The following is a 22,962-nucleotide window of genomic DNA, read 5'->3' as shown; positions in this document are numbered from 1 at the left end:
TCCAATATGGACTCAATCGGTCCACTCCTTCGGGTACCTCCCACACAAAATTTCGGAAAAGTTCGGTTTAGGACCTGGTCTCGAATCTCTTTGATTTTTGTTTACGCAAGTTGTATTCGCTGTCCTCTATACGACGCTGTAAGTTTCATTAGGGGCAAGTCCATACTTCCTGAGAAAATAGCCTGAAAGTTACAAAAAACCCTATGACACCGTGTGTAGTGGTTGGAGCGCAAGATAACTCTCGAACGGATCTGCCGATTCGGTCCAAAATTTGGCTTTCGTAATATTTTGTCCAAATTTAGTTCAAGTTCAAAGATGGATTATATCGGTCCACTCCTTCCGGTACCTTCCCCACAAAAGTTCGAAAATGTTCGGAAAATTTGTGCGTACGATAACTCTTGAAGGAAGTTACCGATTTGGTCCATACTTTGCACATTATGAAATTTCTACCAGACTTAGATGAGGTTCCAATATGGACTCAATCGGTAAACTCCTTCGAGTACCTCCCACACAAAATTTCGGAAAAGTTCAGTTTAGGACCACCCTTCGAATCGCTTTGATTTTTGTTTTAGCAACTATTATTCACTGCTCCCCATACGACGGTACAAGTTTCATCAGGGGCAAGTCCATACTTCCTGAGAAATAGCCTGAAAGTTGCAAAAAAACCCCTATGACACCGTGTGAGGTGGTTGGAGCGCAAGATTACTTTAGAACGGATCTGCCGATTCGGTCCAACATTTGGCCTTAGTAATATTTGATCCAAACAGAGTTTAAGTCCGAAGATAAGTCATATCGGTCCACTCCTTCAGGTACCTCCCCCACAAAAGTTCAAAAATGTTTGGAAAAATTGTCCGTACGGTAACTCTTGAAGGGAGTGGCCGAATTGGTCCATACTTTACACATCCTAATATATCTACCAGATATAGATCAGGTTCAAATATGGACTATATTTGTCCACTCCATCCGGTACCTCCTACACAACATTTCGGATAAGTTCACTTTAAGACCTGATATCAAATCACTTTGATTTTTGTTGAAGCAACTTGCATTCGCTGCCTCAATTACGATGGTAAATTTTTTTTTAGGGGCAAGTCCATACTTCTTGAACAGCCCGAAGGGTGCAAAAATCCCATAGGCACCATATGTAGTGGCTGGAGATCCACTTCCATAATGGTCAATGTCGATCCATTCCTTTTAGTATCTCCTAATCAAAATTTTTCTCGGTTTAAACGTCCAAAATTTAAATTTAAAACCCCCTAAATACATACGTTTTTTGGAAAAAATTTGTTTCAATATACACAGGCTGAGGGTATATCTCTGTCGGCAAAGCCGACTGATACTTGTTCTTAAAGAAATTGTGCTTTTTAGTAAATTAAATGTACATTTTATAATTGAATCGAAAAGGTGAATGGAAATATTTTATTGGACAAGAAGAAATCGCATTTAATATTGGTAATTACATCATATGTATATTTGAAATATGGATGTACCTATTTATAACATTATATAATCATTTGATTCCAGATGCCGATTTCCCGCTGATGATTTCAACTTTGAAGAAAATGTGTTTTATTTCACAACTAAGAAGAAGCGTTCAACGATGTTTCTATATAATTTTTTCTTTTTAAAAGTGCGGCCTTTTACAAGTTATTTCATTCAGTTTTTCTTTTATTAAAGCGTGTTATGTATTTCCTTGGAATTTTGTATATCAGGAAAAAATTCTAAAATTGTCTTTTCCATTTCAAAAAAAAAAAAAAAAACAAAAAAAAATTTTGATACTACATCAATGATTTTTGGTACATAGATTAAGAAAAAAATCAGCATTCCAAATCTGTTTTCGTTACTAACTTTGATCGTTGCGCGCAAAAGATATGACCGTTTTAATTATGATAATTAGAAAAAATTCAAAAAAATAGCGGCTTAATATAGTTAGCTGTTATATCCTACTATCGTTAACTGAATTCGTTACCTTTGCGATGATGCAAAAACTAATCGCAAAGTCTTAATAGATTCGCGAAAAATCAAATTTGTTAAATAATTTCACGTATTTACAAACATATTTTTGAAACATTAGCGCTCATACTTACGTAAAATATATAAAAAAGTTATAACAGCATCCAGACATTTTGAGGAATAAAATGAAACATAAGTTGTGAAGGTTGGAGCTATAGTATTCATGTTATTTGCAAAAATACGAAGAAAATATTAGGAAAAAATTAAAATAATATTATTCTAATTTTATTTTTTTATGGTTTTATAGGAAAAGTTGGAGAAAAAATGTTTGAGTTCTTCGGCATTTTCGTGAAAATTTCACGCAATAATGATGATATTCCGTTGTAACAAATTTTTCGCTTATAGTTTTCCTATTGGATAATATTATTAGAACCTTATATTAAATCACAAGGAATTCCAATTGTGGCATAACGTTAAAGTAATGTTATATTGAATATTACAACATCTGAGACGCATATAAACCGCGTAATTATGAAAATGACATGATGCGCTTTCGTTTTTCCAACACAGGGAATCAATCCCTTTTATTTGTTGTACAGTTTGCCAAATTCTATTTGGCGGCCACCATGTAGCATTTGCTGCATATTAGGGTGCAAAATACAGTAAAATGGTCATAATTTCCGCGAAGTTCATTTACATTTTATGCGCATCCGATTTCAATAATCACCATTAAAAATACATCATTCTATGCCGTTTCAATGCGATCCATCAAGAACCGTGGATGTAGCATCGCACTCAATTTTTAGAAAAAATATATTATATCTCTGGATTTACGAGAGTTTTTAAATATCTGTTTTCGCGCAGTTTAAACACGCGTATCGATCTATTTATTTAAGTAGAACTGACACATCCAAAACGCGTTTTAATATGCGATATTTTCAAAATAATTTTTTTTGCAAATTTTCGAAATCTGAGGGGTATCATATCCGCCGATCTAGTGGATGGATTTTTACGCGTAGTGGCTTGTTAGATTCAGAACGTAAAAAAACTAAATTTACGCGGGTTTCCACGGAAATCGAATGACGTTAGTAAATTTTAAACCAAAAAAATAGGTTTTTGAGAAAAATTTACGCACAAAAATTTCGTGTTTGGGAGCAGATTACTGTGATCCTGTGAGGGCTACACCCTCATGTTATACATTAAAAAATGCGAAATCGCGAGTACTACAATCAAATAATAAGCTTTTAGCGGAATCCAGCTGCGCGGACCGATTAGAGCAAAAATTCAAAAACCCCTATTTTTCAGGTTTCAAAATGTCAGCATCCGTTTGAGGTAGATACAGTGGATATATTAAAAAATCATACATTAGAAACTTCAACTCTGAAGTGTACTCTTTAACTTCTCCTTTGAGCATTAAGCTCTACATTGTCTTGTAAAACCACTAATTGGAAAATAACATAATGAAACTCGTTTCCTTCAACGATTTTTTCCGATTTTTTTTACATTAGTACGACCACAGCTTCCGCTCAAATTATTATTTTAAGAAACCTATCGGTGAATCGGGCTAAAACAGTTTATTTTACCGAAATGCGGTCAAAAGTTATTGTATAATAAAACTGATCGCGAGTAACAATACCCCATACCTCAGTTTCAACATAAGTTAATTTTCTACAAAAAGCTTGATATGCCCTTCAATAAAAACACCACCATTTATAAATGAGTTTACATGTTAGAAATTGCCAGTGAACTTTTGCTAAGAGCAAGTGAGCATACATTTCAATGTGTTTCACATTTACATTTACGCTCCCTTGCTCTCAGAAAGCGCCCACGGGTGCATGTGTTTGTTTTTTTGTTTTTGTTTTTTTTTGTGGCTTTTGGGTTTGTATTTGTTTGCACCCAAACATATAACTTGTTTGCACCCAAACATATATTTGTTTGCAGGACCAAACATATGTTATGTTTGGGACTGCTTGCAAACAAATATGTACATACATATGGATATGTTTGCTGCTACTTCGAAGCTGAAAAACCTCATATTGTGGTCCTTTTATATCAGTTCAAAAAATAAAGGATGAAAAGGAAATTGAAGGCAGCGAGTTAGAAGGTCGAAATGCTCTACGAAAATAATCCTTATTCGATTTGACTGAAGACATGTCATCTCATAAATAAGCTAAAACAACAGTTAACAATGACGCTAATTTCAGATGCCTTATAGGGTCTTCAGCAGAAACTTAATCACGCCATAACTCGGAAGTTCGATTTTACATATAAAAAGTTTAGTTTTCGAGGTTCAACCGCTTTTCCTGCTTTCTTTTGATTTTCTGTCTGACAGAAAAAACAAAATTTTTATTTCAAAATAAATTTTTAAGTACCCAAATAAACACCCAAAACAGAAATTTACCAGATATTTACCCAAGTTCTGGGTAAATACTTGATTTTGAACAATATTTGATTTTCTCCTACATAGATAAATGCTGCTTAATATACATACATACATATTTTAAAATTTATAACATAAATATTTCAAATTTTCTACTCACCTCTTTGTTATTCTCGGTCTTAGTGGCCACATTATGGCAATATAACGATCAATGGATATTGCAACCAAGGTGTATGCACTCACCAGCACCGATACCGCTTGCGAATAGTTTACAAAATGACACAACGCTATACCAAACGGCCAATAGCCCAGTATAAAAGTCGATATGAACGAGGAGGGAACACAAAAGAGCGACATCAGGATATCGCCCATGGCCAGATTTGCAATGAAGTAGTTTGTTACGGTGCGCATGCGTGGCGTTGACTGGACAATATAGCACACAGTACCATTACCAAGCAGGGCAAATACAAATATCGGAATATAGAGCAGATAAACTGCTGTTATAAAATATACAGATGACAGAGTGTCACCATCGCCGCCATCATCTCCACAGGCATCAAGTGGCCACGTCTCATTCGGAAGCATATCCGGCTGGCATTCACCTTCGCAGTTGACAGCTGCATACATTGATGTGCTGACATTATGGTCACCTCGCAGCAGGCGAAAGCTTTCATTTGTATGCTGTGTCAGTTGATGCGTTATCGATGAAATCGTTGTGGTTGTCACACTGGCCAAAGATTCTAACAGGTGATACGTGGATGTGGACGAGGATGCTGATGTTGTATTATTTGAACCAATATATTCACTATAATCCATATCGGACTGTGTCCGAACACCATCATCCTCCATAGCCGTATCGAAAGCATCCAAAAGTAATTGATGTTGGGGTTCGATGAAATACAGGTTGCTATCGCCACTGTCAACGACACTACCATCGTTCTCACTTTGTCGTATTACATTGGTTATAGTAAAATTTGTTGTTGTCGTTGTCATGTTGTTTGTTTTATACTGACCACCCGGACTACTGCTGCTGCTGCGATACCTTCTCTTTAAAGTGGCCACATTTAAATGAGGCAATATACTACGAGCCATATACTCCTGCACAAAATATTCCATTTTGTTGTGGGTATAAAATATAAACAGCAGCTCAAGTGCAATTAGGACTCAACTATCCTGCTACTGCGGGTGCTTCGTTCGGTCTTGCTGGATAATTATTCGTCCCACTTGTTATGCCAGCTTATTAAAGTGGAAATTTTGTTCCACCAGATACCTTTATTACAGCAATATAAGGCTGGAATGTTTGCTTAGCGGTGGAAAAATGAACTTCACAACATTTTTAATTGCAATTTTCACAAAAATAAAGCGTTTAGAATTAACCGCACAAATTCATAACATTTCTGTGTTTATGGCATTAAAACTGAATGTTGATGGTGTGGTTTTATCATTTTGTTGTAATTGGCTTTTAAAAATCTTCTTGAATGTTTGTTCTATTTGAGCACAAAATACAAAAGTTCAAATTTTTGAAAATTATGTTCGTCCTTCCTCAATGCATTTGTCAGAATTTGGTTTTATTTTTTCACTTGTTGTGGTAACTGCGTTGTAAATTTGGGATGATTTCAGAGTAATGTTGAGTTGTCGTTGTGGTCTATACAGCCACTTTAATTGCACTTGACCAAGGAAGTGCTTTTAATTTGGAATTGCTTATTTCTTTGTTCTTCGCTTTACTTGGCTGACATTGGAGAGTCTTGGAGATCAATATCTACCACTTTGTAAGGTAATTCACAATCAAAGTTACTATTTCACATCTTTTGTTAAGAACCTAAAAGTAGATAGAAATAAAAGGAGATATAAGTATACTTTACTAGGATAGAGATGAAAATATAGGTTGTATAACAAGTAACGTTTCCGTTAAAAAGATCGAAGTTAATCCTTGGATAGCACAAATTTGAGGACAGCAAATATTGCAAAAGAAAACAAGTAAGAACGGCATTTAATTCGACAGGGCCGAACATTTTATACCCGCCACCACAAACGTTATTGAAGTAAATAGGAACATTTAGTTTCCTCCCCTCCCATATTCACTGAAGGAGCTTCTGTTCCTCTTAACTAATGATACATTTACAATTTTCCCCTTTGCCAGCTTTTGTATTCTCCGGCAACACAAATAGTAAAGTAGGACAATCTCGGATCGAAAATTTGACAAAAACCGCGAAATACATAAAATCGGCCAATACCGGCTAGACTTAAAGCAAGAATTAGACATGACATAACCATAACGCCATACGGACATATCTATCAGCTGATTTAACCAAACATATGGAAGTCAATGTATTCGATTAGTAGTGACATAACATAATGACATAGCCATAACCATAAGGAACCAATTGGATTTTGGTTTCCTATGGTTATGGCTATGACATGACTAATTCTACCTTTAACCTGGAAATATGTATGTGAATGTGGAGGCTACCCTTTTATGGGGGCTATACCAAAGCATGGACTTATAATGTCGGTTTTTTTTGTTGTTTTGTAAATGTTATATCATTCAGCGAAGACTAAATACGAAACTACCCAGCAAACCAAATGTCAGATGTCCTACACATCTGAAGAATTTCGGAAGCAAAATCTATCAGATTTCGTTCCGATTTCTATAAGATATTTCGTAGCGGAATATGTTCAGATTTCGTTTCGGTTTCGAAGAGAATGTCGGATGTAAATATCCTTTCGAGTATATTAATGTTTTTCTTCCGATTTCGGTGCGAATTCGGAGCGAAATGTCGGAAACAAATTCTCTTCGCACAACAACCACCTTTTGTATGTATATAACAGCAAGAGGTTGGTTTCATTTTAATTTGTTGTCGAAAAACAAAGCGGTTTGTTATAAAATTCGCATATACCATTTTTATATATTTTAAATATAAATGCAACATACATATAATAATTCAAGCTAGTGCTGATAGACTCAAGATATTCGCACACAAAGTTTACATTGTTCTACTATAACCACAAAATGACAACAACAGTGAAAATCATTAGAAACGTTTGAAATTACAATTAAAGGGGCGTCAGAGAAACTGTTTTCTTTCGACATTCATATGACATTATTCCGAAATTGTTCGAAATCTGTACGAAAATTCGGAAGAAAAAATTCGACTTTCGAATTTCCCAAGAATTTTCTTCCGATTTCGTTCCGAATTCTGACCGAAATCAATATGATTTCGCTCCGACATTTCGTTCCGAAATTAGCTGTGTCTTTTTACGTGATAATTAATAATAATTATTACTAATGTTGCAGATTTTGACAGTTGTGTAAAGGAAAAGTTGCTGGAAAAAATGTTTCAGTAATATTTAGTAAGTAAAAAGACACACCAATTATGTCAACCACTTTATACAACTTTCGTTACGAATCGTTACGATTTCGGATCCGACATCGGACGTAGCGTTCGAGTTTTGTTCCAATTTCGTTATGATGTCGTACGATTGGTTTGCTGGGTGTGGAGACTGTTTACAACGTTGACTTGTACCGAGTAATTTTTGGAGGAACGTTTTGTAACTCAAACGAAGAAGAGGATTGGCTTAGTGAACAAATATAATTGTTCGTATTCGCATCACTCTTCCGATTTTCATCCTCAACGAAGACTAAATACCAAATTTCAGCCGCTTTGGTTGGATATTGAGGGTTCAACCTTCCAAATATCGATAATCAGGATGTACCTTCGATGGAGGCTTTAGGAAACAAATAAATCTCAGGGGGAAAGTTTTATAAAATTTCAGCCATTTTGGTGGGATATTGAGGCCACAACCTTCAAAATACTGAAATATACCGTTCCATCAGGGCTATATAAAGAGGTGGAGCAATATCGACAAACTGCAGGAGGACAGTTTTATACCCTCAGTGAAGACTAAATTCCAAATTTCAGCCGCTTTGGGTGGATATTGACGGTTCAACGTTCAAAATACCGAAAATTGGGAGGTATCTTCGATGGAGGATGTATGAAGACATGAACCTCAGACATAAATCTCAGGGGGAAACTTTTATACCCCAACAAAGACTAAATATAAAATTTCAGCCATTTCGCTGGGATATTCGGTACAACCTTCAATCGGCAGGCTCTATGAGAGTTACGTGAAGACGTGGACCTATACCGACGAATTTCAGGCCGGAATTGTTATATCCACAACAAAGACTAAATATCTAATATCATCTATTTCGGTTTTTTTACCCCCAACGTAGACTAAATGTCACAACCCTCAAAATACTGAAAATCGACAGGTACCGCTCTATGAAGGTTATATGAAGACGTGGACCTGTACCGACGAATTTCAGGCAGAAAGTTTTTTTTTACCCCCAACGTAGACTAAATACCAAATTTCAGCCATTTCGGTAGAGTGTTGAGGCCACAACCTTCAAAATACAGAAAGTCGAGATGTACCGTTCAATGTGGGCTATATGACGACGTGTACCTATTCCTATTTTTTGTAGCCCCAACGTAGAACAAATACCAAATTTTAGTCATTTCGATTGGATATTGAGGCCATAACCTTCAAAATACCGAAAATCATGAGGTACAGTTCTATGGGGGCTACATGAACGCATGGACCTTTTCCGACAAATTTCAGGTAAAAAGTTTTATACCCCAACGAAGGCTAAATAGCAACTGTCAGCCATTTAAGCAGGATGTTGAAGCCACAAGCTTCAAAATACTGAAAATCGGGAGGAACCTTTCTATGGGGGCTATATAAAGGCATGGATCTGTACAGACAAATTTCAGGTGGATAGTTTTATACCCCCAACGTGGACTAAATACCAAATTTCAGTCTTTTCGGAAGAATATTGAGGCCACAACCTTCAAAATACCGAAAGTCGGGAGGTACCCTTCTATGGGGGCTATATGAAAGTGTTGACCGCTATAGACCATTTTTAATACCAAACATCCTAGGAGTGGTATAAACTTATATACCAAATTATAAAGCTCTATCTTAAAAATTGCGAGCTGTATCTTGATTTCCACATTGAGACGGAAGGACAGACGGACTTCGAATTTTATGTTGACCAATAATATATATAATTTATGGGGTCTCCGACGAGTATTTCGATGTGCTACAAACGGAATGACAAATACAATTATACCCTCCATATTATGGTGGAGGGTATAATTAAAACGAGTCTGCACTTTGGTGAAAAATATTGACCTTTAGTGAGTATCAGAAAGAGTTCACTAATATAGGCCATCTTCGAATTGGATCTAAATTCGGAAGAGTTGTATTGGAGCTATAACAAACGACGAAAATTTCTTTGAAATGTATCTTACGTTAAAGACGTTAAAGAAGATTATCCCTGGTCAATAGATGGTACTTTGGACAGAGCAGAAAGTTCAAAAAGTAAAACTGCTACCCGTAAGTCTAGGTTAATAGTCACAAAGTTAAGGTAACCCAGCAAAAAAAATCATTACCAAATAATAGTTTTTTAAAAACTGCTACCTGTAAGTCTAGGTTAATAGTCACAAAGTTAAGATAACCCAGCAAAAAAATCATTACCAAATAATAGTTTTTTATTGTACTTTTTGTAGTCGTAACTACTTACAAAACTCCCTACTAACTCATCATTTTAACAAGAGCATATCGCTCCGGATAACTGTTTATTCTTTAACCACTAGAAAACCGAGTTAAATGAAAAATAAGCTAAAAACATATGTTCTGTTTTTAAAAAAATTGAGGTGGATTTTGTTTTCAATCTCAACACACTCCATATCTTTATTTTATTTTTCTCTCGATCTCATGAACTTCTGATTTGTAGCCGAACACACTACACACTGTGCCACGCGTACGAACAGTGAGGGTTATTTAAACTCTTACATGTGCACCGCCAACCTTCTTTATTTTGTTAACAAAAAACTCGCCTGTCGACGGTGAGCGTTGAACACACAACCTTTGGATTTGTGGTCGGACACACATGCTCTGTGAACCCGCGCTCATTTCTTAGTAAGGAGTAAAGTAGGTAGTTATTTTTGTTTTCATTACTTTGCAATGAGTTACATAATGACTAACAGATCCGTATTTTTTCTGGGAATTTACCCCCTGAATATTTTAATGGTCCTCCTGAATGTCAGGTTGGGCTTGCAACCGTTCACGGTTATCAGTAATCCAACATCAAAGAGAAATGAATATTCAAATCGTATGTTATGTTCTCTCCTTTAAGGTGTTCGTAATCTCTTTGTATTAACTTTAACAAAGCACTTTTAAAATATCCTTAATATTATAAAAATATTTAAAATGTTATTATTACATACATACTTTCTTTATGTCCTTTATTACCATCACATTTGAGCCATTAGTTTAAAAGTTCTCAGACAATTTTCTGTTGGAAAGCATGATTTTCGCCTGAACACGACATTTTAATATTTATGGCCTATTTTTGGACATGAATTTTAAAGTTTCATTGATTTCGTTAGAAGAAGGTAGAAGGTAGCTGTCTAGAAACACAATGTTAAAGAATGATTGGTGTGTCTGAATTTCATGGCACGCATTTTCATATTATTTAAATAGCATGTCTGTCTACAACACCATTGAATATTCTTCATGAATATCTAAAAACAAATATAAATTGCTATTAAACAAATATTAATGTACGTGTTTATTTACAGTGAAAAGAAAAGGTACGATGACATTTTCTTAAATTTATAATATACATATTAAGATTAACCTGCTGAAGTAATTCAGCAGAAAATTCCCTTGAGAACAATTTTAACAAAACCAAACTTGGCGGTATAAGTCAGTTTTGTCGACAGATATATACCACACAGACAGATATACGCCACATGATTCGAGAAGTGGGCTTAAAGTGGATTGAAGCGAAAAAGTATTGTAATTTTGCGGAGGGATTCCTGAAGGAATATACAAACGTAGTCAATCTGGAACTGCATATAATTTTGAGAGTCATTCCTTTCGATAGTTATCGTGCCAAGCAGCCATTTATGTTGGCCACCGCAGGATTTTTTTTAGCTTTTCGGTCATTATGTCAGAAAGCAATGAATTGCCCACGAAAAAATAATTATCGCTGTAATCAGAGTCAAATGGATTACTATCGATGAAAATTTCACATCTTTCCTCGAACAGCCCTAAAACTGCACTTTTGTGAGAAAGGTGTACAAAGTATTTTCTGATATAGACCTTTTTGAAGAATTCGGACAGAATTTCTGAAAAAATATCCGATTCTGATGCCGAATTCGGTACGAAAGTTGTATGGACGTGGTCACCGAATTCGGAAAGAATTTTCTAAGGAAATTCTTAAAAAATATTAGAGTTTCGCGACGAATTCGGTCCGTATTCGGAAGTAAATTCTTGGAAAATTCGGAGAAAAATTTAGATTTTCTGACAGAATTCGGTCCGAGTTCGGAAGAAAATTCTGGAAAATTCGATGAAAAATTTAGATTTTCTTAAGAAAATCAGTCCGAATTCAGAAGGAAATTCTGGAAAAATTCGGAGAAAAGTTCATATTTTCTGAAAAAAAATCGGAAACAATTCTGACGCTGACGCCTTTGATATTGACACAACACCTGTAGTACTGTACTGAACAAACCCCACTCAGAGACAATTTTCCTTTAATGTACTATTTATGGAAGATTATAATGTTGTTGTTTTTATTGTTGACCTGTTGTTATTATATGTTGAGGGTTAGTTTGGCTTTAGGAAGATTATAATTTCCAACTTTCTAATGATTTTGCTTGTTGTTATCATTTTGTGATCAATAGTAGAACAATGTGCAGAAGTAAGTTGAAGCTATCAACACTAGCTTGAATTATTATGTTGCATTTAAATTAAAAAAATTGTAAAATTGTATATGCGAATTTTATGACCAGTCATTTTGTTGTTCGACATCAACCAAAAAAAAATTCCCTTAGAAAATTCATTAGAAATCGGAACGAATTCGGAATGACGATTCTTAAGATTCGTTAGAAAATGTGCAGAGATTCTTAAAATAAACTTATAGAAAATCGGTCCAATTTCTAGGAAAATATTAGAGAAATCGGCCACATTTCTAAAAAAATTCAGAAAATCTCAGAAAAAATCTGATATCAGAGCCCTTGGAAAAAATTGTTAGCTGAGTCTATGTCGGTGCATATCCGAACCTGTAGTGCGATTCTGCAGCTAGTTAAGGACAAAGTTACCGACAATCGTTAGTAAGTGGAATATGTTAAGTGTTCATAACTTTTAATATTATCCAATATTTTCGGTAAGTTAGCGACGAAAATGAACCTGCGGTGGGACTAACTGATAGCAACAGTGCTGTTAACAATCTATATCTATATATATATAAAATTCTTCGATACTGCCATGATGTTCGAAATTAAACTCCTCCGAAACGGCTGGACCGAATTCGATGAAACTTTGTATATGTAGTTTTTAGGTCTAAGAATAGGTTTTTAGCTATTTTTTATACTGGTCAGTGGAGTGACCACGGTACCTCCCCTACAATTTTTTTTAAGAAAACGTGAAATTAAGGATATTCTTGAACGTATTGTTTAAAAATGTATTGCAATACTATGTTAATAACTGCCTTGATCCTGAATGGTGGAAGTGGAATATCGCGGTCAGCCCGATTTTTTAAAATTGTATAATTATAGGTAATATCCTTAGTTTTAGTAAGCGTGACTACAAAAACGCTATAAACATTGGCTTCAATAATTGGGAAAGCGCGATCAACCCCAAATTTTGGAATACAGTACAACCCAAATAATGTTAAATGTTCCTTGACCGAAATTCCAAAAAATCGATTGAGAAATCAGGCAAAATATAATTTCAAAAATGGTTAAATAACTAGAACGTCTAAAAAATGTGCATTGGTCACTAAAGCGATGGGCCAGCAACTCGGTGTATCTATAACCTATCTAAATGTATATAGGTTTTTTAAGACTGGCATGATTTCCTAAATTAAACTTCCGAATCGGCTGGACCGAATTGGATGAAATTGTGTGTAGGTTCATAAGGTGGGAGAATACCGAAAATGGAGGGTGTGGGGGACCTCCCCAACAACGGGTTTTAACAAATCGCTAAACATCAGAGATTATTAAACGTATTGGTACTCAATACAATTGCAATTGTGGCCTCTGCCATTAATGGGTGTTTTGGAAGCAGAATACCGCGATTGCGTCCAATTTTTGAAAACATTATTCTTACTGATTAGATTTACAAATTTAGTAAGTGGGACAGCAAAAATGGCATGAACATTGACTTCAGTGTTTGGAATAACTCGATCAAGACCACGTTTTTTGAATACAGCAAAGCCCAGACAAACCCAATAGCATTTTGAAGTAATTTTTTATGAATCACAGATGTTTTCATGTTAAGGAGTGCAAAATAATAACGTGTTCAATGAAACATCTCTCTGTTAACAAGAAGTAAAAACGACCGGCCCCAACTTTTATGCACACCACCATAAGTTATACTGAAATCAGGTTTAAGCCATTCCGGTAGAATAATGTGGCTAAAACATCAAAAATCTCCAAGAAATCGGTAGGTATCGTTTTATGAATGAAAACATGGATTTATACCGACAATTCTCTGCTAAAATATGTGATACCTCCGAATATAGCCATTTCTGTTGAATAATGCCACTAAAACCTTGAAAATATTGAAAATCGGAAGGTATCGTTCAATGAAGGCTACATAAAAAACTTATACCGAATATCCGATGTGGGAATGTTTTATACCCACAATGAAGACAACACACCAAATTGCCATAGCCATTTCGGTGGGATAATGAGACAAAAACCTCCAAATGATCGAAACTCGGGAGGTACCGTCCTATATGCCGATAATTCTCTGCAGAAATGGTATATACTCCCAAGGAAGACTAAGTACCAATTATAGTCATTTCGTATGAATAATGTGGCTATAAACTTGAAAATACCGAAGATCGAGAAGTACCGTTCAATGAAGACTATTTAGAAACCTGGACCTGTACCGAATATTCTATGTTTTATACCCACACTGAATGGTAAATACCAAATTGCAGCCATTTCGGTGGGATAATGAGAATAAAACCTCCAAAATATCGACACTCGGGCAGTACCGTTCTAGGGTAGTTCTATCAAAACGTGGACCAATGCTTATAATCCTCTGCAAAAATGCGTTATGCCGCTAAGGGAGACTAAATACTAATAATACTAGGTAGGATAATGCGGCTAAAACCTTGAAAATTCCGAAAATCGGGCGGTCAGTCGGTGCTATATTTAAATGTGGACTGATATAACCAATTTTCAATACCAAACATGCTACGAGAAAAAATAGAAACTTCTGTACCAAATTGAAAAGCCCTATGTAATATATCGCGAGCTGTATCTTGATTTCAACAGATAGACGGACATCGTTATATTCACTTATTTTTTATGTTGATCACGAATATATACTTTATAGGTTCTCCGAAGAATATTCCGATGTGTCACAAACAGAATCATAAAGTTAATTATACCCTTCATATTATGGCGGAGGCTATAATTAAAGTAATTTTCTACTTTACATCTGGAGATACCATTGCATGAAGGTTATACCAACACGTCGATTTATCTTCAATTCGGTTCGAATATCTAAAGGTATCAATATTAGATAGACAAATTGTAGATAGATTACTAAGCCATACACGGAAATCCAAAACGACGGGCCAGCAACGCGGAACCGGGTCAGCTAGTATATATATAAAATTCTTCGAGACTGCCATGATGTTCGAAATTAAACTCCTCCGAAACGGCTTGACCGAATTCGATGAAATTTTGTATGTGGAGTTTTTAGGTCTGAGAATAGGTTTTTAGCTATATTTTATACTGGTCAGTGGGGTGACCAGGGTACCTCCCCCACAAATTTTTTTACGAAAACGTGAAATCAAATATAATTTTGAACGTATTGTTTAAAAATTGATTGCAATACTATGGTAATAACTGACTCGATCCTGAGTGGTCATCTCGGAACTGGAATATCGCGGTCAGCCCAATTTTTTAAAAATTTATAATTATAGGTAATGTCCTTAATTTTAGTAATCGTGACTACAAAAACGCTATAAACACTGGCTTCAATAATTGGGAAAGCGCGATCAACCCCACATTTTGGAATACAGTACAACCCAAATAACGTTAAATGTCCCTTGCCCGAAATTCCCAAAAAATCGATTGAGAAATCAAGCAAACATAATTTCAAAGATGGTTAAATAACTAGAACGTCTAAAAAATGTACATTGGTCACTAAAGCGATGGGCCAGAAATTCGGTGCATCTATAACAACGGGTTTTAACAAATCGATAAATATCAGAGATTATTAGACGTATTGGTACTTAAAACAATTGCAATTGTGGTCTCTGCCATTAATGGGTGTTTTGGAAGCAGAATACCGCGATTGCGTCTAATTTTTGAAAGCTTTATTCTTACTGATTAGATTTACAAATGTAGTAGGTAAGACAGCAAAGATGGCATGAACATTGACTTCAGTGCTTGGAATAACTCGATCAAGACCACGTTTTTTTAATACAGCACAGTCTAGATAAACCCAATAGCATTTTGAAGTCATTTTTATAAATCACAGATGTTTTCATGTTTAGAAATGCAAAATAATAACGTGTTCAATGAAACATCTCTCTGTTAACAAGAAGTAAAAACGACGTTAAGTTCGACCAGCCCCAACTTTTATGCACACCCCCATAAATTATATTGAAATCAGGTTTAAGCCATTCAGGTTGAATAAAGTGGCTAAAACATTAAAAATCCCCAAAAAATCGGTAGGTTTAGGTTTTATAAATGAAAACATGGTTTTATACCGACAATTCTGTGCTAAAATATTTGATACCTCCAAGGAAGACTAAATACCAAATGTAGCTATTTATGTTGAATAATGCCGCTAAAACCTTGAAAAAATTGAAAATCGGAAGGTATCGTTCAATGAAGGCTACATAAAAAACTTCTACCGAATATTCTATGTGGGAATGTTTTATATCCACAATGAAGACAAAAATATTTCCAAATTATCTAAACTCAGGAGGTACCGTCCTATATGCCGATAATTCTCTATAGAATTGGTTTATACCCCCAAGGGTGACTAATTACCAATTATAGCCATTTCGTATGAATAAACTTGAAAATACCGAAGATCGAGAGGTACCGGTCAATAAAGACTATTTAGAAACCTGGACCTTAACCGAATATTCTATGTTTTATACCCACACTGAATACTAAATATCAAATTGCAGCCATTTCGGTGGGATAATGAGACTAAAACCTCAAAAATATAGACACTCGGGCTGTACCGTTCTAGGGTAGTTCTATCAAAACGTGGACCTATGCTGATAATCCTTTGCAAAAATGCTTTATGCCTCTAAGGGAGACTAAATTCCAAAGTATTGTCATTTCGGTAGGATAATGCGGCTAAAACCTTGAACATATCGAAAATCGGGCGGTCAGTCGGTGCTACATCAAAATGTGAACTGATATAACCAATTTTCAATACCAAACATGCTAAAAACTTCTGTACCAAATTGAAAAGCTCTATGTTAAATATCGCGAGCTGTATCTTGATTTCAACAGATAGACGGACATCGTTATATTCACTTATTTTTTATGTTGATCACGAATATATACTTTATAGGTTTTCCCACGAATATTCCGATGGTTTACAAACAGAATCATAAAGTTAATTATACCCTTTATATTATGGTGGAGGCTTTAATTAAAATGATATTCTATTTTACATCTGGAGATACCATTGCATGAGGGTTATACCAAAACGTCGATTTATCGTCAATTCGGTTCGAATATCTAGAGGTATCAATAGGTGTGTACGATAACTTTCCCAGCAAAAACTACTCAGTCAGTTCCAGCAACCTCTCTCAGTGAATTTTACTCTCTCAAGCAAAAAAAATTGCAGAAAGTTATCGAACAGTATTTTGCAAAAACTTGCAAGAAAGTCAGCCGTTTCCGAAAATGTATGAAATTTGTTTTTGTTTCTTTTGATGTTTTAAACCAAACGGAACAGAAACATACATTTAAAAATTGCAGTTTACTTATTTAATGCTCTAATCCTATCCACAACGCTTTAGAATAAAAAAAGTGTGCAACTTTGAAATTTTCTTGGTCAAAAATGTTAACATTTCGAATTGTTTACATTGAACAGGAGATTAAAAGTCAGCTGATCAGACTTGCAAATTTTTGCTGGGAAAATTTGTCCCGCAAAAATTTGCAAGTTCTCAGTCACAAAACTCTCCAAAAAATCTCTCCAAACTCGCTCTCTTTTGCTGGATAATTTTGTTATCGAACAGCATTCTGTAAAAATTTTTACGAATTTGTACAACTTTTTGGGTTATCGTACAGACCTAATATTAGAAAGATACATTGTAGGTAGATTACTAAGCCTTACACGGAAATCCAAAACGACGGGCCAGCAACGCGGAACCGGGTCAGCTAGTATGTATATAAAGTTTAAATTCATAATTTTATGTTGAAATTTCTAACGATTTTTGTCGGTAAAAAAGGTACAGAATACCACTACTGATCCATGTGTGGAAGAAATATTGCAAAGTTTGTACCAAATCGGGAGTACCCTTAGCGAACAATTCTGAACATTCGCGGAGTTGACCGACCTGACCTATCAAAGTCTTTTCTAGTAGATGAAAGACCTAATAAAGTCTTCTCTAGTAGACGGAAGGCTTTTTAAGATCTTTCTATGTCTTCTCTGGTAGACAGAAGGCCTTTCAGGGTCTCGTCTTTTGGGCAGAAGACCTTAAAAGTCTTCTCTAGTAGACAGATGACTTTTAAGGTATACAAAGACTTCTCTAGTGGACAGAATACCTTTCAAGGATTTCTATAGTAGATGGAAGAACTATCAAAGTCTTCTTTTCCGTCTTCTAGAGAATGCCTTAAAAGTCATCTGTCTACTAGAGAAGAAGATCCAGTAATATTTAGCGGACTTTTTAAGATTTTCTCTGGTAGACAGAAGACCTTTCAAGGTTTTCTCTAGTAAACGGAAGACCTTTAAAGATCTTCTGTAGTAGACACAAGACTTTTAGGGTCTTCTCTGGTAGACAGAAGACTTTTCAATGTCTTTTCTAGCAGAAAAGAAGACCTTTTGAGGTCTTTACTAGTGGACACAAGGTCTTTTAAGGCCTTCTCTGGTAGACAGAAGATCTTTCAAGGTCTTCTCTGGTAGACAGAAGGTCTTTCACGGTCTTTTCTTGTGGACAGAAGACCTTTAAAGTCTTCTCTAGTAGACAGATGATTTTTAAGGTATTCTATAGTATACAGATAACCTATTAAGGTCTTCTATAGTAGACAGAATACCTTTTAACGTCTTCTCTAGTAGACAGATGTCTTTTAAAGTCTTAGGAACTTAAAAAAGTCTTTCTATTTTGGTACTCAAAGAAAAATTGCACTTTTCCCCATTCAAAGAAAAGCAAAAGTAAACGTTGTTCAGATCAATACAATCCGACTCATTTTCAAAAGAGTAAGGTTCAGTGGCCTCGCCGGACTGTAAACCGCACCAAACAGTTACACGTTGATTATGGGGAGGCTTCTCAACAATAAGTCTTGCGTTTTCCGATGTGACAATTTTGCTTCTTAACTTTTTCCGAAAATTCATATAACACGGGCAAAGATTCGTCGTTGTATACCATCCATTAAAAATTGTAATTAAACTCCAGGCGGCAATTATGGACCAATATTCACGATATGTTGTATAGAGTTCGATCATAGACCAGAATAGACACCTATTGTTATTGGTAATGATCGTGAAATATTTAGCGGGTAAAATGGATCAAACACAAAATTTTACTCGATTTTGTAGCTGCGTTGTATGTCGCAATAATAACCCAATCGACGCGAAGGTTTTGGTTTACCACAAATAATAATAACTTTTGTTTGAAAATTGGTAAAAAATTTGGTATAATATCTATATCTTTATTCCTGGAAAACACGTTCCATCCTCGTAAGCAATATTTAGAAGAGGAACTCTTGACCTTTCCATTGATGCCAATTATGTTGATGTACGTGGTCAGATAACAGAGTTAGAGCCTATTTTATACAAGGACCCCACAGGTTTAATTGTGTGTAGTTTAACTATAATCACGGTTTAGGTCGCAGCAATAGGTCAAGAAAGATGCCATTAATTTTGAATAGTGATCCTGTAGTATTTAGCGGGTAAAATTGACCATAACTTTTTTGGGAAAAATATCGAAATTGAATTTTTGGTCAATATTTTAATTTCTAGGGGAGATATTCCGACAAGAGAATACGAATCATTGTGCACCATGACAATGTGAGTTCTCACACATCGATTCAAACTAGCGCCTTTTTGACCTGATAAAAAGTGGCATTTATGGGTTATACACCGTACAGCCCTGACTTGGAACTTAATGGTTTTAATTGATTCCCGCACATCAAGAAGAAAGGCGTGGTCAACGATATTTGTCGCCAGAATATGCTGTCGAAGCGTCCAAAAACCATGTATTGGAAGTGTCTCACTCGAGTGAAAAATTATACATTATTACAGACAATTCTGCAGAAAAAGGTGATACAATCTTATAAACTACCAAAAAAAGGATGGTTACCCTATTTGGAGGCTGTGGTCAAAAGTGAACCGATTGACATTTCTTTTAAGGTGGTTTCTGAACTCTGTGTTCATTATTAAAACATATTCGGTTGGAATATTTGGTTCACAGCTGAAGATATAAATCGAAATAGAATTTGTTGTAATCCTATACCATGAGTTCTTATTGCATAGCAAAACTCCCCTATATGATTGATTTCTCGATTTATTTCGACAGATGCTAACAAAAATATTCAAACTGAATATGTTTTAATAATGATTTCAAGTTCAGAACATCACCTTATAAACAAATGTGATATCGGTCCACTTTTGATCACAGCCTCCCTATAGGGTTACCATCCATTTTTCGGTACATTAAAAGATTTAGTCACCTTTTCCTAGGGAATTACCTGTAATATTGTATTTTTGGTTCTCAGAGCACGTTTTGGCGTGGTCCAACATTAGGGTGTCTCAAAAAAAAAATTATTTATTAAAAAGAATACCCCCAAAACATTTTATTTTACATTCACGAGTTTTCAGTGCGACTTCAAGTTTCCATGATAATAGAAACCGCTAATAGCGCAAAACACATTACATTAAACATACCTATAAGAAAAAGTAAAAAATTACTTGAAAATATTCAAAAACTTATAAATTAAGCAGATAAAAACCGAGTTAAACTTTTGGTCATAACTACCAAAACAGCAAATGTCCACAAATCTACAGACCCTAGGCTTCAATTTGGTGCTAGAGGCGATTCTTGCATATGCTTGGAAAGTAACTAAAACTTTAAGTAAATCCATACATCTATATTAAATATTTACATTTTGACAAATATTAAAACTAATATATTTGGTAACCCTTGAAAATTAGAGGAATTTTTATAAGAAGGAAAACGACGCTTAGGAAATTTACCAAATCATTCAACTTAAGTTAAGGCATGAATAAAAATCATTTGTTTGAGAAAGTCGCTAATAATATAGCAATTTTTTAACATTTTTTAAAACATTTTTTTCTTCAAAATTAGTCACATTACTAAGGCCTTTTCTCCTTAAAGCCCGCGGCACTTACGGCCCGTTGTGCGTCGCACAACATGAAAAAAGTGTAAGTGATGTCAAGTTTGTTCTTAAAGTTGTCATGTGATTGTTGTAACGCGACACTCAACGTACCGTATGTGCCGGGGTCTTAAGAACCGCGAAAAAACGGCAAAACAATGTTAAGTTTCGAAAAATTTGGAACGTTTAGAAGCGATTTGCATCTTTAAATTCTTAAAATGATGACATCAATTTTTTTTTATTTTTGTCGTTGGGCGCATCCACTGTGCAATGCTATAAGAAATAACTGACATTAGCAGTGAGTGAGCAAGATTCCCTTAACAAGGAGTGGCAGGTACAAGTCAGTGCTTTATAATTTTCGAAGAACATTTATGAAAAATCAAGTTTAGGATCGATAATGACACCTAGACACTTCATCTCGTCTTGTTAATGTAAACATGTATTCATTAATGAAAATGCCAAAATGAATACTTTAAACTATTGTAAAACTCAATGACAATTTTTCGCAGAATTTTAATTATATTATCAGAATTGTCAATGTATAAATTGTTTTAAATCCTTTAAATTAAATTGGTCAAATTGCTCTAGGCTATCTATAAAGCTAAATCTTAAAAATAATTTATTTATTTATTTGACAAATGTTACTGTGGACAACATTGTGTCGAGTCAATTAAATGAGCCCTGATTATAATTAGTTCAAACGGCATTTAAGATCTGTTCGTTCTGCATAATTACGTTTGAATAGCTAGGGGCTAAACACAATAAATTAATTGTATTGAACAAAAATCGGTATTAAATTACAAAGATAATGTCAGTGCAATTAATTGTTTGCTTTGACAAATTAGTTCAACAGGGATGGGCCAATGATGTCTGTTTCGCCTGTCGCTATGATAATTGAAACGTTTTACAGTATTTAACTTTGAAAACTTTATATTTCGAAAATTCGAAATACACAGTTTCAACATTATAGTCTGACCTTTCGTGAACTTGTCAGACACAAAAATAGAAGTTTTATTCATTATAAATTAATATTAAAAAGATCTGTAATTAATTATAAGTATGTACAAAGGAATATATCATAACTTATACCATTTTAATTTATGATTTTTTTTCACATGTTGCGAACGGAGCAATTGCTATGAAAACAAATAGTAGTACAAATATTATTTAAATTTAAATCAATCTCAATAACTTGAGAACACTAGATACTTTAATAGTAGGTTGTTAACAAAAAATAATCATTCGCTTCGGCTGGATGAAATCATGAAAATGGTAGTAAACATCAAATTTTGCAAATGAAAACACATTTCATTCAGCCTGACCTGAACAGTTTTAAGCAGTTCATTTAAACATGACGTCACATTCAGATACACAGTTTTATACAAAGTTACACTTTCTGAAAAGCGAAGTAATTTTATTTATCAATGGCTGCAATGTCACAGACTTTAGACCCATTGTAAAAGGCATGGATTTCTAAAAAGTACAATCAAATGTCTTCTTAATGAAAAATGAAAAGTGAACACACCATGTCTTTTGTGCCTTGAGAATGGTTCTTGGACGTGTAAACAATTCTACTGGCATGGGGCAACCGTACAATTGGCCAACAAAGGCTTTCTCATCAAGTGTCATAAATTTGCTACAATAGACGACCGCCCCAGCATTCTGGTGTTTAGGTGATATGATTGCTTTCCTTAACATTTAAAAGGTTTTCTCTGTGCTGCTTTAGTGTTAACATCAATTTTCCTGTCAACACAAACATTTTCTCGCCCAGTTATCTAGAAACGTTTTCCACAACGGAAATTCATCATCCGTAACGCATGAAGGATAGACCCAACAAAAGACTACTTGTGTGGGTTTTGTTATACAAGTGGGGCATGTTATTTTGCGCAGCATATTAGAAGACGTTTGTTCATCGTTTGACAAAACGAAAACAATACAAAAGCCAACTGTCCAAGTTTTCCCTGAGCCGGAAAATTATGTTTTTAATACAAATTATCCAGACACGAGTGGCAACTT

At 34.9% G+C, this 22,962-nt stretch overlaps 1 protein-coding gene across 2 annotated transcripts in view; it reads right to left on the bottom strand.

The window, feature by feature from the left end:
• RYa-R (RYamide receptor) overlaps positions 1-22,962 on the bottom strand; it is a 688,795-nt gene that overhangs the window by 387,704 nt on the left and 278,129 nt on the right. For both annotated transcript variants that reach the window (XM_073958606.1, XM_073958607.1), the window contains exon 3: positions 4,494-6,152. In XM_073958606.1, coding sequence (XP_073814707.1) covers positions 4,494-5,449 — 956 coding nt within the window. In that variant the 5' untranslated portion in view covers positions 5,450-6,152. The remainder of the gene's footprint in view (positions 1-4,493; positions 6,153-22,962) is intronic.

This window comes from Musca autumnalis, unplaced genomic scaffold, assembly GCF_047663935.1.
Source record: "Musca autumnalis isolate F117 unplaced genomic scaffold, ASM4766393v1 scaffold_1, whole genome shotgun sequence".
NCBI classification, from domain to species: Eukaryota; Metazoa; Arthropoda; class Insecta; order Diptera; family Muscidae; genus Musca; species Musca autumnalis.
The sequence above is the reverse complement of the archived record's forward strand: the minus strand, read 5'-3'. Positions and strand labels throughout refer to the sequence as shown.